General features: G+C 40.3%; 1 protein-coding gene across 2 annotated transcripts in view; it reads right to left on the reverse strand.

Annotated features, from left to right (window-relative positions):
* ARHGAP22 (Rho GTPase activating protein 22) overlaps window positions 1–16,521 on the reverse strand; it is a 162,332-nt gene that overhangs the window by 134,205 nt on the left and 11,606 nt on the right. For both annotated transcript variants that reach the window (XM_069796549.1, XM_069796548.1), the window contains exon 2: window positions 8,303–8,502. In XM_069796549.1, the coding sequence (XP_069652650.1) occupies window positions 8,303–8,502 (200 nt within the window). The remainder of the gene's footprint in view (window positions 1–8,302; window positions 8,503–16,521) is intronic.

Here is a 16,521-nt window from a genome sequence, read left to right on the forward strand (position 1 = left end):
GAACTCAGGACCCTGAATCAAGCCCTGTGTTACTCCAGAAAAAGGCACTTTTTTGTGGAGGGTTCTTTCCCTAAGCCTGAATTAGTAAACTTGGCAAATACATAAATTCAGGTCACACATTTTAGGCAAAACCCAATGATATATAAGCTAACTTTTTGCTATTTTATAGCATGGAATGGTGAAGATGTACAGCAGTACATACAGACCAGGAGATTCAGAATGTATTTACAGTGAAGAAGAACAGGAGCAGTTCACAGAAAAGTGCTGTCATACTAAAGAGTTTCAGAAAGCCCATCTTTCTGCAGGAAACTGAAGTCAGTGATGAAGTCAAAAGGTTAACCCAAAACCTCACAACGCAGTGCCTTCCAGAAGTTGTAATTTGCATGACTCAGGTCACCCTTCTCCTGAAACAAAACTAAGCAAATGGACCTTCTCCATGCTTGATGCACCATATGGTACAATGTCACCTGCCCCCCTTCAGTGAGACACACCTTTGGTACACGAGGGTGATGTTTACTCTAGAATTTATTAGAGAGACGTAAATTGCTTGAACTAACACGCTAAAGCATTTCCCAGTCAGAATACGTTTCCTTTCTGATCCTTTTCAGAACATATTCAATTTCATATATTCTGTAGAAAGCTCTCATTGAAGTGACTTGTTTCTTATTCTCATTTTAACCAGCTTTGATGAAATGGAGAAGAGGAAGATCACTGTGTAGCAGAGCTCATTTAAAAACAAACAAACAAAAAACCCAGAAACACAACCACAGGCACTGGACAGTGGAAGGAATGCAGGACCTGCTGCAGCCACAGTGGCAATGGGGACTGTACACCAGTAGAGCTACTTCGTCCTTACTAGTGTGCACCTCTTTCAGCTGTGCAATGAAGTTGCAACAAGTTGAGCTGCTCGCATAACAACTGGAAGAAGAGTAGGGAAATAAGAGAACTAGAAGAATGATTTTTCAGAAAGATAAATTGAGGGATGCTCACTCTACCTATAAAAGCAAGAAAACCCTGCAACCTAGACCCATCCCTGGGAAGTATTTTTAGGTCATAGGTGTATATATAGCAAAGATCTTCAGCTTCTTGCGCATTTCTCTCCACACGTGAGCAAATCATGCTGAGCTCTTCTGTCTTATATAACCAGTCCTTTCAGGGGACGAAACGCTTCTCCAGAGGGTAATGGAGTACCTAGCTCACAGCTGTCCAATCTGTCTGGCACAGAGCTGACAAGGTAGAAAAAAAACCCAATTCATCTTAGCAGGGAGGGTGTATCAATTCTGACAGTTGCTGTCACTGGTAGAAAGCCATTACTAAATTTAAACAGATTGATGCGTCCTTGTCTAGCAGCCACTCAGACTGCATTAGCAATCTTGCTTGGAAAGTAAATTAATGACGGATTAAATAAGTTTAAATACCCCAAGGTCTAACTTGATATATGCCAAAGCATGCCTCAGAAATAAACTTCAATTCATGACTACATTATTCCCCCCTCCATCCCTCAGGCCTTGGGAACCTGAGATGGCTAAACAGCTCAAGGGGCTGGCAGTAGGTTATAGACCTTCCAATAAGCCAGAGGTTCAAATCCAATTTTTGATGATAGCATCACCTTGCTCCCTTTTGGGGCCTTGGTGCTTTGAGGGAGAATCTTAAGAGGACAAGTGTTCATACCTGAAAGGTATTACTGTAGTCCTCCCTAAAAAGACCAATTGAGAAGTCCTGCCCTGTACCAGGCTCTGGTAAAGAAAAGCTGTGACACAGGAAACGTAAGTGGAAAGCTTCCTTTTCTTGACTGAGTGGTTCAACAAACACAATTGGTGCCAGAACACTGATCATCCTAATTGTCATACCATTTCCTTTAACACAGCACTTCAGTCACTGTTACAGATGTTTACAAGATGGGAGGAGGGGGAATAGTGGGGCTCAAATCTGCCCTCAGGTATGCATTTCTGAATTCCAGGCCAAGGACAATAAACTACCTACATGAACATCTTGATTTTAGCTGAACATGGAAAGAAATTTCTGCAACAGCTTTATACCAATGAATTATCTCTGACCCCGAATTCTAAGGATCAAATAGCCCAAGGTAACTTAGCCTTTGTCTCAGTGAAAGAGATAGAAGTCAAATTGCCTCATATTTGAAGCAGGCTAAGGATAGACCCCACAGTTCAACTGGTAAGTCAATTGTTGTCTCAGATCCTCACATCTCAGGCCAGGAATAGAGAGCAAAATGTCAGAGGAAGCTTTTGTAGGTGTTTGTGAAGAACTTTCCCAGAGCTACACAAAAATGAACTTGTAGAAGAGCTCCCTTACCTCTGTTGTTCATCATCTAGACACTCAATAATAGCTGTGTCAATAATAGACGAAAAAGGTGACTTGCTGGCAAGCAGACATTCCTGCATCAGCTATAATCAAGACTTCTTTGAAACCTCAAGGGCCAAAAAGCCAACCTGTCACTCCAGCCACAGCAAATGATCCTTTCCAGAGACTCATTCTCAAACTGGCACTTTGGATCACAAAGTAGATCTACCGTGCCACAGGACATACCCAACTACAAGTTTGCTGCATTATGCCAATCTAACAACTAAGTTGTCTGCATCACAATTCTTCTGCTATAAGATACTGACAATGTCCCTGTAACTGCAGCTGCTTCCACAAAAGGAACCTGAGCCTATAGAATTAGTTCAAGATCTTGGAAAAAGAGTTGCATAAATAAAAAGGTGCTTTTTTTTTTTTAAAAAAAAAAGAGAATTTGCATCTAAGTTATATTTCAATGGCAGAAGAATGAAGACTATCACATCCAAAGCCATCGCGGGATATGTACTCTGCATATTTCAGGCTGGAGAAATGTCAGAACAGCTACACTGGTGTCAGCGGTTGAGAGGAACAACCACTGAACATTTTAAAGATGGAAACCAACTGGAGAAGTAGTGAATGCTAAGAACACAATTTTCTTTTCCCCTCTCTCATTCCATAGGAACCTCAACACTAGCCTTTTTTCTGGAATGATCACGTTAATTAAAGCCACTGAGCATATGGAGGGAAAAAAAAAAAGAAAGAAAAATACAGTATTAACAACATGTAGTAGTTAACCATGGATGCACTGAGATCACTCATTTTCAAGAAAAGTTACTTGACTTGTTATCATTTAAGCCCATGCACTTCTTACTACAATCAGTTAACAACCTGATACTTGCAAAATTACTGCTATGCAATCAGTTCTCCACTCCAAGTGACAGGAAAAGGGTCTGTTGTTAGACCACTGGAAAAAAAGTTTAAGGATCTGGCGTGCCTAAGCTTCATCAATATCTGAGAACACTATAAATAAAACAGCCACTTTCTGGAGCTGTGTAAGCTTCAGACTGTTCTGTAGATTTTAAGGGCAGGAGAGATTAGCAGGATATCTAGCCTGGGCTACCATTAATGCACTAGCACCCCTGCTCTTTTTGCTGGTTTACATTCTTCTTAGGCTCAGAGCAATATCAACATTCTGCATACTTTATACTGTTTTTGAAATAAAGGAAGAAGTGAATGCAGATTCTGAGAGGAAAAAAAACAACTCACACCTTCATATTCATCTCTCCTGTGTTCTTGACACTCTCAGATTTCCACCTCTCCAAATAAAAACAAAAACCTTACTTCCTTCTCGAGTAAGATTCCACCTGAATTTATGCAATGGTCCATTTTTGTCACAGTGCATTTTTTTGGAAAAGAATGGGAAGTTTCTCACTAACACTACTGGAACTAGATTGTATTTGGGGGAACATTTTGTGAATAGCAGCCCTTAAAAAATTCTAAAGTCAGTACTGGGAAATGAACAGCAGATTTCTAAAGCTGAATACATGTCAAGAAACCTCTAAACTAAGGCTGTAACAATTTTTTTCAGTCAAGGTATACCTACAAATCACACTGGACCAGAGGGTTACAGGAGCACCTACAGGTGTGAGTAACAGCAACAGTCCAGCCTGCATATTGCTGATGGAGTAGATGGAACACTTCATATTTCAAAGATTTTCCAGGTGTTGTCTGTTTCTGCTGGCAAAAAAACTCAAACCAAAACAAAATCCTCTTCATTAGCAGCCAATAATCTCCACAATAACTTGAAGAAGGATGAAATTCCAGTCTGTTTCATATGTTAGTACAGCTTTGCTCCTTCACCTTGCAAAGCGCACCCTAGATTGGAAAAAGAAAACAGCCAGCCACTAGGTGGATTTTACTGACAAGACATGCTCAGAAAACTTGTGGATAGTCTGAGAGGACAGAGATGTGCAGGCTCGTGCAGACCCCTTGGAGAAGAGGGAAAAATGTCAAAATGTCCCACTATTACTAGGTATTAACTAACAGCTAATTAATTCCCATTATCAACCTCAGTGAGTATTCTCCAGGTACGCAGTGTAATGAATAAAAATGTTCACTGAGTTTGTGTGTTATGACCCCCCTTCATATTACACATGCAGCTGCCTTGCTACTCTCACTTCTCCTTTTGAGTGTCCCATTATAAAGTCTATTGTGTGGAGATCACATTGTTGTTATCTCTGTTCACTGACTAGAATAGAGTCTGTTCTAATCCTCTAGTAGGCTCTCCAGGTAGTGCCACAGAACAGAGTGTCAGGGCTCAGTTCCTGTCCCCTACCTACTGAAAAGGTAAAACTGTGGAAGGACACAATGTAGGAGGGTACTTGCAAAGTCCATACTGAGTGGTTTATCTAGAATGGTTGTGAGTTTTAAAATGGAGGAAAAACAAGTCAACAGAACAGTATAAACTTTCAGTATTCTTCCCTCCCAATCCTATTGTCCTACATTTTGACTTTGAAGTTCACTGAAATTAGAAGACTTGCTGAAGGCATTCCGAAGATAACAGGAAAACACTGGAAAGGGAATATGACAAAGTTGCAGATGCATCACAAATTATTCCAAAATGGAACAGAAAACTATCACCTACAACATCATCTTTAAAGTCCAGTGGCTAGAACACATTCTAGAAAATTCTGCTGTTTTCTAGAGTGCAAAATTCAAGCCCAAGGCAGATGCACTAAAGCCTTTTATCATACCAAGTCAATACTGAAAGAAAAGTTAATGAATTAGCTGCAGAGTAACTTCTGTTCCCCTGGAAACTGGGGAGAAGCGCATGCTACCTCCTATTCTGGGAATAGGAACAAACCCAAAGCTACTTTAAAAACCCACAAATATATTGACAGACTTAGTAGAAGCATCAAAAGCTCTTTGCAGGTCAGTCCTCCCTTCCCCCTTTCCTCATGGGGGCACCTGAGAAGATACTCAGGAAAAGCAATGGCTGCAAGTTCACCCTCTAACCTTTGGCACAGAACTCAGTCTGATAAAGTGGACTGTGCAACTGCAACTATGTCATATGGCACACAAACACACACACACCTTCAACAGTACTCAACCCATTAAGACCGCAGAATAACTCCTTTTCACTCCAGTAAATCTATGCCATTCTCCTGTCATTAGATTACAGCTCCATCTTTTCAGCATTATTTTCAAGGAAGGAATATCTACAATTCCCTCTATGGACCTAGAAGCACAGCTTTTCATAAAAATGGGCAACACAACATCCATAAACAAAAAGACATTGTTTAGGGTTTCTCTTTTGAAACATTATGGCATAAATCTCACTCGACTCTGTCAGATAAACAATAAGAATATGACCCTCTTCCAGAATACACATAAATAATCAAGTAGACAGAAGATCAATGGGAATTTTAGTGAAGCTATTGATTTAGTTTTTGCATACAAGCTTTCAGGCCATACTTAATATTTAAAACAAAGATTTAAAAGAAGCATGAGTATCTTTAGAGCTGAAGGAAGTTAGGGATTAATATCAACTGATGAAAATATCTACATGGCCTGTAACAAAGATCTCCCAGGGTCACAGCTGTCTTCCTAAGCCATGTGGGCATTCCTGTATCATTGTCCCTTCATTCCAGAGAATCCCAAGCAATAGCTATCTACAGGTTCCAAAAATACGTTTCACCCGTGGGATGCATACAGTCCTAGCTGAAGTCAGATGTGAATCCTAGTTTGCAACTGTTACAAGATTAGTCAGGACGTGGTCCTGTATCACCCTATACAAATTGGCTTCCCCAGTGATAAATGCACAGCAACCCTGTCCCCCAAAAGGGACAGGGTTAAAGAAACCCTTTCCAGCATGACTGAGGCAGCTCCTTCCTCATCTTGTTCACTGATACAGTTCAGAAGTGCCCAGCTCTCCCCATGCCCTGTATAGAAAGATAAGGTGCTTGTCTTAAAAGTGCAAAATCCAACTGTTGCTTGCAGAGTCCTGAGCAACAACAGGTTACACCATCGAGTTCAAGCCTCTTAGCCTTCACACAGCAGGCTATCCATAATGATGGATCAAATTCCTGATTAGGTAAGTGCAAGGCGTAAGATGCAGCCAACATCCTCATGCATCTACCATGCATGTGTCAGGCTCACAGGGGAAAATTCACTTCCATTCTCACTCTACAATGAAATTTATGTGTAAGAGTTAAGCATGCAGCTGTATCAAGCAGTTTAATAGTAGGCTATAATGAGCGTGTGGATGGTAATGATATTACACAGGCTGTCTGTCACTCTGTAATGCTTGTACTGACTCATCAGGAGACAGCAGTACAGGGACACTGTCTGGCTTATTCAGTTATATTCCCTCTGTTCAATGACTCTGGTTAGAGGCCTGACAGTCAAAACAATGACCACTTGAAATATGCTGCATAATATACTACAGCAACTAGGAAAGCCCTTAGCTCAAACACTGCAAGAATATTTTACAGGCGTATTGAAGAACTTGAATAAGAAATTCTTCATCTTAGCTGTAAGCTTTGTCCCATCCTGTAGCACAGCACATACCTCCACTAAATGCTGTAGATATAGAATGGTCAGAAACAGAAAATCATCTTGAATTTAGTGCCGGGTCCAGACTGACAATTGCAAATGTCCTCCGCTCTGCATTCACCCTAGGTGCAGGAACACTGTCCTCTGAGAGCTTCTTTTAGAGAACCATATTTAGTTGTAAGAAATTGGTGCTAGACCAGCAACACACTCACAAAAAGCAGGTGAAGCAGCAAGTAGTAAAAAATTCCATTAATTAATATTTGGCTTGAGAGACATACTTGTGCAATGTTCACTTTATTAAAAACTGTTTAAAATCTTCACTACCAAAAAGTTGCAAGTTAAAGACTTTGTGTGCCCATGGGAATGTTGCATGGTGACTGCCTATTATCCTTTATCACCAGCAAACTGCCCTACAGCTACTTGGCACATAGTTATTTACAATCTCCTAAGTCTTCTGCAAGAATAAACGTGCTTTGCAAAGCTTTCTTGCACACAATTGTCCCATGGACAAACTGATAACAGCTGATCTAAACTTACCATTTTAAGTAGCCCTACTCTGGTTCAATTTATTCAATTAACATTTAGTGGTTGGTATTAAATTATCTTCTCTGCTAGCTCCTAAACATTCAGATCCTCTCCCTTTACTCTGTCCGTTTTCTTTCCACAGTCTACTTCAGGATGGATCTATGACACTGTCCAATACCTATTGCACAGCAGGACTTAACCAGTGGTTTCCACCAGGAAAAGTGTTCTTCTCTTTCATTCATGCTCCATAAAGTCTAAAAGTTTTGATAAAGGCAAACTTCAGACCGTTTAATTTTGTAGAAGGTCACATTGTGCCCCAGTCTGTTAAATTAGTTTTTGCTATCAGACACGTACTCCTTCTTCCAGACATAGACAGCACATGGCCTTGCATAAATTCTTTCTCCTCAAAATTTACATAGAAAAGCAGTAACTCCCAGGTGTATATAAAACACACTAAACCACATATTGCAGCCCATTCAAGTCCTGCATGCTCACATGTAACAAAACCTACATACTCTACCCACACAAGCTAGCCCTAAGCAGCTGGCTCACCTCCGCTTAACAATGGATTATTTGGGAGATAATGAGTCCCAGCTGACTAAGCAAGGTTTTTCACTCCTGCCTCAGCAATCTGGAACTCCATAGTTCTTCCTGTCAAACTCCAGTCTCATAGATGACCATACTAAGATTTGGAGGTCAGCATGCCCTAGTGGGTAAATAAACACCTTCTAAACTTCTCCCAAGCTCTACTACTTGTCTGGGTAGTAGCTAAGTCTCCCTGCAATGTCTCTTGCCTTTGAGCCTCCTTAAGTGTGTATGGTTTTGGCTAGGACAGAGAGCAACTGAAATGAGCTGTCAATCAAAGCAGTGACTGTGACCCACACAGAAGTCGCAACCAATATGCCCTACAGTTCTCTAGTCATACCTGAGGTCTAGTTTCCTCTTCATCCTTATAATAGAAGAGCTGGTCCCCACGCAGCACAAACCACCGCTGCTGCCAGTTCTTCATAATGCTCCTTTGTTTCTTCAGCCAGCCACACTTGAGCACACGCTCTTGAGGGTTTGGAGAAGAAGGTCTGGAGGGAGGTCCAATCTGTTCACCCATCACCAAACTCTTTGACCGGGCTGAAAAAGCAATTACAGAGTAAATGAAACAAAGAAATACGGATAAGAACACACAGAGAGGCTAAATAACTGTTACATACTTTCTTCTCAGACATGGACAGACCATTACATGCATGCTCCCTCTTCGAGTACATACATGTTTTTCAGGGTGTACATTCAAGTTCATGGCAGTCAAACACAAGACAAACATCAACTTTTTGGTACTGCTCCCTCCAGCAACCTTCTAAGCGACACGATACCTCCACTAAGGCTCCACTGCTCATACTGCCTTTCTTTGTGGCAAGTCATTACTGCCTTCCAGCTCTACAAGGAAATAATGATATTGCTCTCCCCTAAAGGGATATTTACCCAATGAGGATGTGTAAGTGTGGTGAGGGGGGACAGAAAAGAAGGAAGGAAAGAGTATAAGAAAATATTTTCACTCCACACACTACCACTACTGGGGTGATTAGCCAGTGAAACCAGCTGCCGCAGGGAAAAAAAAATTCAAAGAAAAATTCAAAAAGGGATGTGTCACATATAGATAACATAGCTATCCAGAATGATTAAAGTCACCTTATTCTTCAGGGCTTTCTGACATTGAAGCAGAAAAACACAACAGAAATAAAAGATAAAATAGAGAGAAAAAAACCCATGTAAATCTCAGGAAAGGCTTCAGAATAAATTTATCGCCCTTTCCTTCCTCTTCTTCTCCCACATGCCTGCAGTAAGAGTACTGAAGCTTGGGGCATTTAAAGCTAGTCTGGAGTAGCAGATAATGATTATATATTGCAGGCAGCAAGCCAGTCCTCCAGAATGGATAGGTTAGATGACCTCACAGGTCTTTTCCACCTCTACTTCCTTTGGATTTATGAAGTATCTTGTAATAATAGTTGTTTAGTATCTCATGCCATTTTCCTTCGTTAGTGCTAACATGATCCCGTTCTTTCCCATTTTCTACATTCAGCTAACTTAAAGCACAATTTATAATTGCCCACTTGAAACAGGGCTACAGATTACAGGCTAGTACCAGTAAATCTACATCACTGATGTCTTACATTAACACTGTAAACTGCTGCAGCTAAAAAACAGGCAAGCTTCTTATTCAGGGATCCCTGATACGCTACAGCTAATTCAGCCTGTCACAACAAAGGGCAACCCTCTGCCTCTCAAAGTACTGTCTAGTTTTGCCTCTTTTGGGTTCAGACAATTAAAACATATGGCCTTGATGTTACCACCTGACTCTGGTGCCTCACCACACAGTGATGGAACTGACAACATATGCCAAAGAAAGAAAAATAAAGTGCAGGTGGTGGTTTGGGAATGAAAAAAAAAAAAATTAAAAAACAATCACAATAGCAAAATTAAACTTGATCCTATTTCTTCTCTTTCATGAAGCAAACTGCAATAGAAGGATAGGCAGGTAACAGACTGAGGTCAGATCTTTGGAGAGCCTCCTCAGTGTAATCCAGTGAGGGAAATCACATTCATGTCTGTGATAAAATCTACTTTGACCTTCCCCACAACCTAGCAGTCAGGCCATCATGTTCTGCTTCATAAAGAAATATAAAACCAGCACTTTTACATACTAAACACTTCTGTCAGTGGAGGGCAGATCTGAATGGTACCACATCATCCATTACCAAAAAGTCTCAGTGACAGCAACCTCCACTTCTATGGTATCATATACTTCCCCCTCACCCAGGCTTAAAAATCTGCTCACCTTTCCTGTAACCATCCAGTAGGCACTCAGACTGGCCTCTGACTTCCCAGTTTTATAGGCAGAAGGTAGCATCAGTTTGTTAGTCTTAAATTTCAGACTCAGTGAAAGCCCTGTCTGATAGGCAGAAGGGATTTTTTTTTTTTTTTCCATTTCTCTGAACTGCTAAGGTAATTTCTGCTACTCTCAACAGAACTGTGAATAACAGGTTTTGCCTTGTGCCTCAGTGAAGAGAAATCAGGTTTCAACCTATAACTATTTCCTGCTGCAAGAAATTAAGGTTTTATTTTGGTTTTAGTTTCACTTTAAAATTTAATTTAAAAGTTTAAATGTTATAAGAAGTCCTGATGCAGTATCATAGCTTTTTCAGAATAACACTTCCCTTATTTTTAGCTGAAATACCTTGCTGAATTTAACCTGAGCATATATACAGCATTAGTCCTACATTAGTGAAGTTTACCAGCAAACTTTGGATTCACTTAAGCAATCCAGCAGTCTCCAATTCTGCTTTTTATATAGCCAAAACAAAACAACACAACACCAAAAATCTTAATACAGAATTCACTTAAAATCAGGCTTTGATGCATCCAGGCTTATTCTCTAAGTTTACCCACTCTAGTCTGAGCTCTCACAGACAGGCATTTTCATTCCAACAAAATATATAAAGAACAGCTTTTCACCATGAAGCCAAGAACCTTATGCCTTAATATATCCCTTTCTGGCAACACAGTGCCCTCTAGCAGATGATTTTACAAAACATACCCGAACAACTTCATCTCCTCCCCCCGCCCCTCACCACTGCCAAGAAATGGTGGATCCCATTTCATATGCGTGTAGTAAGAAAACAGTCTTTTCACATTGAAATCTCTACTGCAGACGCCCATAAGGATTTAGCTGAAGGAACTGCCTCTGCCCCGTCCCAGGCCACATTTTACAACAAGGACCAAGATCCTGTCCCAGATTCTTTTCCACATTCACGTTACAATGTATGTTATTACAAGAACAAGTATCCCAGGAATTTGCTTCTCCAAATGGAACTATAATGTTTCTTAGGCAACATCTTGGCTATTAACCTAACCAATTAATCTAATAATACCAAAATCCATACTTCAGTAAGCACCTCACTCCACAGTCAAGCACCTCAGCACTCTACAGATTAAACATGCAACTCCTAGCAGCTTCCAGTTTTCCTGACTTGCATATAGTTACATAAACCCTCTCCTACTTCACATCTCCTCCTAAAAAGAAATTAGATTTATTTAACTGGAAATCTGCTACCTTTATTTTAACATCTATATCAACACAGACCTCACAAAAAAAAGCCATCAAACATCTAGCTTTTGAATAACCCTAAGTATGTTATCTCTTACTTCTGCTCACACACCCTTTGGTGTTATCTGTACAGTTCTACCTAGTAATTATTTATTAGAGTGAAGAGTTAAGGCTTTCGTGATTGGCCACTGGAGAATGTATATCTTCATATTTTTATTTTAAGCAGCACCATGTCTTAGTTGCAATGGTTGTTAATTCTTCATGCTGTCTTAGATTTCTATTTCCTTAGAGTTTCTAGTCATGACTATAATAGTTAATTTCATTAGGAGATACTTAGCAACCTCATCTCTAAGTCAACAACATGGATCAGATAGAAATGTTTAGCTGGCTATTATGTTTATATTGCATACTCCACGGAATACAATAATTGCATAGAGGTCAGAAGGAAACTTTTCACAAATAAGCACAGCCTGCCTTTAAAGCAGCAGGTATCTCACACTACTTGGATCAAAATATCTGCTTTGATAATCTGACCCAGTACATCAAGCCCCTGATTCTTAATGGTAGATACATATTCTTAGTGCTCATCTATTTGACAGAATTATGGAATTGGCAGAGCATAAGGAAGAAAACAAATCAATAAATCACTCACAACAACTCAGCAAGTACTTTACACGCGCTAGAGTTCTGATCCAGTAATGCCTTTTCAATACCACTCAGTTTGGTTTTGCTTTTCACATTTTCATTAACTGATTATTGATTCAGCCATACACATAAGTTCTAAACAGAAATCAATGTAGAAAGGATTCATGCTCTCCTTGGAAAAAGGTTTAGGATTCATTTGCATAGCACAGCAGTACTGAAATGCCAACTACAGCACATACCCACTCAGAAGCAGGGAAACAAGGCAATTACAGCACAGTAAGATTACAACAGACCAGGCAGACCCATATCCTTGCTGGCCATGCAGGTAGCACTAACAACGAGGCAAGCCTGTTTTGGGGGATGGCAAATCATTAGAAGGCAAGAACCAGAATTGCAGACCTTGAAAATACTCTTGTGACCAGAAGCAACACCGGCATATGGAAGTTCTCATATCTAGATGAAGATAGGAGGAGGAATACGAAGTAAAGGCAGCAGGGTGACAATCAACACCCATTGTGCAAATGCCCGGGCTACACTAAATAAGCTCCCCATCCAAAAACCCACATTTGATTGCCACGTCTTTAATAGTAAACTCAAAGATTATCCTAAGGAGCAGATGGACCAAATCGGATGGGGCCATGCTGCCATTCCTTACAGAGATAGCAATCCCTATCCCCATCCCAACTCAGCCCTGTCTAAAGCTACTATTTCTCCATTTCTCTTCCTTGCCCCATTAACAGAGCACCATACACTTCTACAAGACTTCCCCTGCAACCCAAACCTGCCTCCAAGCAACATGCACATTCCTGTTCTCATCACATCTATTTTCTACCCTAAGCATGCACATAACAAGAGACAAATTCTTCTCTTCCCTATCCATACTATCCCCCTTTCCTGAACTCAATACTGCCTGGCAACATTATACAATCTCTCCTGCTCTCCTTCTGCCGCTCACAGCTCTGCATATCACTACAGGTCTGAGCAATCAACAAGTACCTACTTAAATCAGGGACATGGAAATCAATCAAGTCAATGCAACTCAATATCAATTAAAGTTGTACTCTTTTGAAGTTTCATAGGCAGTTAGCTTAAATCAATATAGCCATTATAACTTATTCTGGCTGACAAACTGTCCTACAGTGAAGGCACTTTGCTCTAGTGTTTCTTCAGTCTAATGACATAGTGACACTATGTATTATTTCTGATATGGTGTTTGTTTAATGTACCAGCCACAAAGGGAAGTGGCTTCACATACTATAAACAATATTCTCAGTTGTTTTAATTCAAACTTTGCCTCAAAAATGGATGCACTGAAAACACAAGAGTCACATGCCTTAGAAGAAGATACTGCATGTCCTTTCACCAGATCATCGGGAATAAAATACTTGGTTTAGATTTGTTTTCTGTGTCTATTATGCATTTGTGTTTGGATTTGATTGCTAAGATAGCACAGCCAGTGAGCACAAATGAAACCAAGACACTTCTTCAACACAGTCTGAGAATTTAGCATCTTGAAACACAATAAGCAAAGAATAAAGGCAGAATGTCTGAAGTGGTTGGTGATGAGATGTGTTTAGGCAACTGGAAGGATATCAGTTACAAGAAACTGTCAAGGGCTTTGAGTTCCCTCAAGCCAAATAGAGTAGCAATCTGTATAGAGACAAAAGGGTGCTGCTACACAGCCACGTGGCTGCTCACATTTTGTGACCTGGAGGACACCACATTCAGAAACACTACCACAAGAGCAGGTTGTGCTCCATTACTTCTATTCAATAAAGCTACACCTGTCTATTATGAACATTTTATAGACCAAGACAATGTGCTGTGTTCTACTTCTTTACCTTGGTTTGTTTTTCTTTTAGCCAAAATAAAAATATGAAAGGATGTTTTACTCTAGAAAAATCATTCTTCATGGCCACCCACCAGATATTGCTGAAGAAAATGAAAGGAAAAATAAATGGGTCTGGAAACCCATAGCTTTTTCCAAGAGAAACCATACATGCATTATACTGGTAGTAGTTCTGTAACCTTGCTGCCCAACTGAAGAAAAAGCAGGGAGATAATTGGCTTTACATATGTTTGTTTAGTAACCTGTATTTTCTGCAATGGTTGGGATACCAGACTGCACATACCAAAGCAGGTAGGCTTGCCAAGAAAAGATTCTGACAGTCTGAAGGAAGGATCTGTTTGTACAAATGTTTACTTGATATTAACTTCCTGCGAGAACAACTGCATTCCTGAAGGCTACTTCATAAATCTGAAATCCAACATAAACTAGTATAATTTCACCCTCAGACAAGGGATAAGCGCTGTTAGAAACTGGCTGTACATACAGGGTAAAATACCTTTCAGTCCTTACCTGAAGGACAGAAACTTTGATTATAGATATTTACATACAGGTAAGACACATTCTGTTAAAAAAAAAAAAAAAGGGAAAGAAAAAAAAAATCCAACCAAAAAAAAAAATCCCACACCAACCGCACAGACAGCCTTTTAAGCAGAAAGAGCAAATTGATGGATGACAGAAGATCTGAATAGCAAGGTAATGACTAAAAAGCACATTTCAGCTACAGAGCACAGCTATGGCCAAAGAATTTGAGCCAGCCTGAAGGATTCTGACAAGAAATAAACTATACACTGTAGCAGAAGATGCATCAGCATCCCCAAAAAGGAGCCCAAATGGATTGGGAAACTAAGACTTGTTCATGAAGGAGCACCCTGTCTCCAGAGCACAGGTTCATTCCCTCTCAGAACTCCTAAGACCAATAGCTGAGGGTTCTGCTTTCAAGATGTTTGCTATTTTACAAGGTTGTTATCTCCTATCTTTTTTGCACTGCCTCATCAGTCAGTGGTCTTTCACCACCAAAAACGAAAGAGAAGGGAACTGCAGAAGGTGCACATGCACCAAGGAGTTCTGAAGAATAAAACTAGACTGCATGAATTCTCCATACCAGCATGTTTTAAGAGTGGGTACACTGACAGTACCTGGCAGAATGGGAGGCAAGATTTCCTGCTAGCTAGCAGGTTAACACACCCAAACAACACTGTTGTACTACACATACCACATCTGGTACTGAAAGCTGTGTAGCCCTGCCATGCCATAAGCTCAAGCAGAGCAACGCACATTTAAAGTTGCCTATCGCCTTTCCAGAGTCAGCAGAGATGACTCCAATCTTTGCCTCAATCTTCAACAAGCATTCAGCATTTCCTTCGTAGAACATGTAGAAAAACTACACCCGTCTTCCACTTACAGTGGAATTACAGCATTTACAGAACACGGTCAGAACCAAGAGGCAAAGACACACTAGTTTGAGGGCAGTTGCTTCCTGACTGGCACGAAGAAATTAATCTTGGTCTTCTTTGTAGTGTTCAAGGTAACAGCCATGACCTTTCACCACCTTAGAAATGGTATAGTCAGCTCTGTATAAGGCATGTTCTAAATCAGAAAAATAATTTTATACTCCAGTGACCTGTGCAATATGACCATAAAAGCCACCTTACTGATCAGAGTTACTTTGCAAAAGTATACAGGTAGCACACCTACACAAGGCAGTGGGGGGGATCAGGCTGAAGGAAGACAAGAATCAGCTTCAAACTTAGTTATCTTTTAGAATGACACAAAGGTTCAAGGCTTCTGTGAAATATGCTAACAGATGACCTGGTAACATCTTGTCTTTGTTGCATCAAAGAACACATATACAGTAGCACACACTGATACACATTAATGCAGGGCCTTTCCACAAGTCAAGGAAAACTCATGTCTATTTGATAATTAATGCAACCCACCCCACACAATGAAAAAAAACCCCACATAGTCAGTGGGATAATTTAGCCCTTTACTCCTGAAGAGCAATTTACATTCGTCTTCAAACTATTGTTACAAATTCATGGCATCTTGGACTCCAGATCAGATAAAGATTTTGGCAATCCATCACTGCTATCATATAGGTAAAGGGGCATTAGTTTGTTGGTTGACCTTTCACTCCAGCTCCGGAGACCTCATTGACCTGTGGACACTTCTGACCTATTTTACAAAGAAGTCGCAAACTTATTTTGCTGTCACCAGCAGCAAGACGACCAGCAGGTCTCAACTCCACAGAATCATCATTTAAAGAGTTTAACCTTGTATTTTCAAATGGATTTGAATTACTGCCTCAGGTTGTGGGAATATGCGGGTGGGTTGGCACCTGCCAATGAATAAACCTTAAATCCCACAGGTAACCTGCTGCCAGCTGTTCACAAGAGTGCCCTATAAATACATAAAGCCATGCCAGTCTTATCAAACAACTAGCATTAGATCATGGATAATTGCCAAGATGGAAAGGCGATGGCTTGATTCTTCCTGCTACAACAGACCAACCTACTGATTTACCACCTAGTAAAGTGAAACACTTTATTCTAAA

The sequence above is a fragment of the Haliaeetus albicilla genome, chromosome 11 (assembly GCF_947461875.1).
Source record: "Haliaeetus albicilla chromosome 11, bHalAlb1.1, whole genome shotgun sequence".
Lineage (NCBI taxonomy): Eukaryota > Metazoa > Chordata > Aves > Accipitriformes > Accipitridae > Haliaeetus > Haliaeetus albicilla.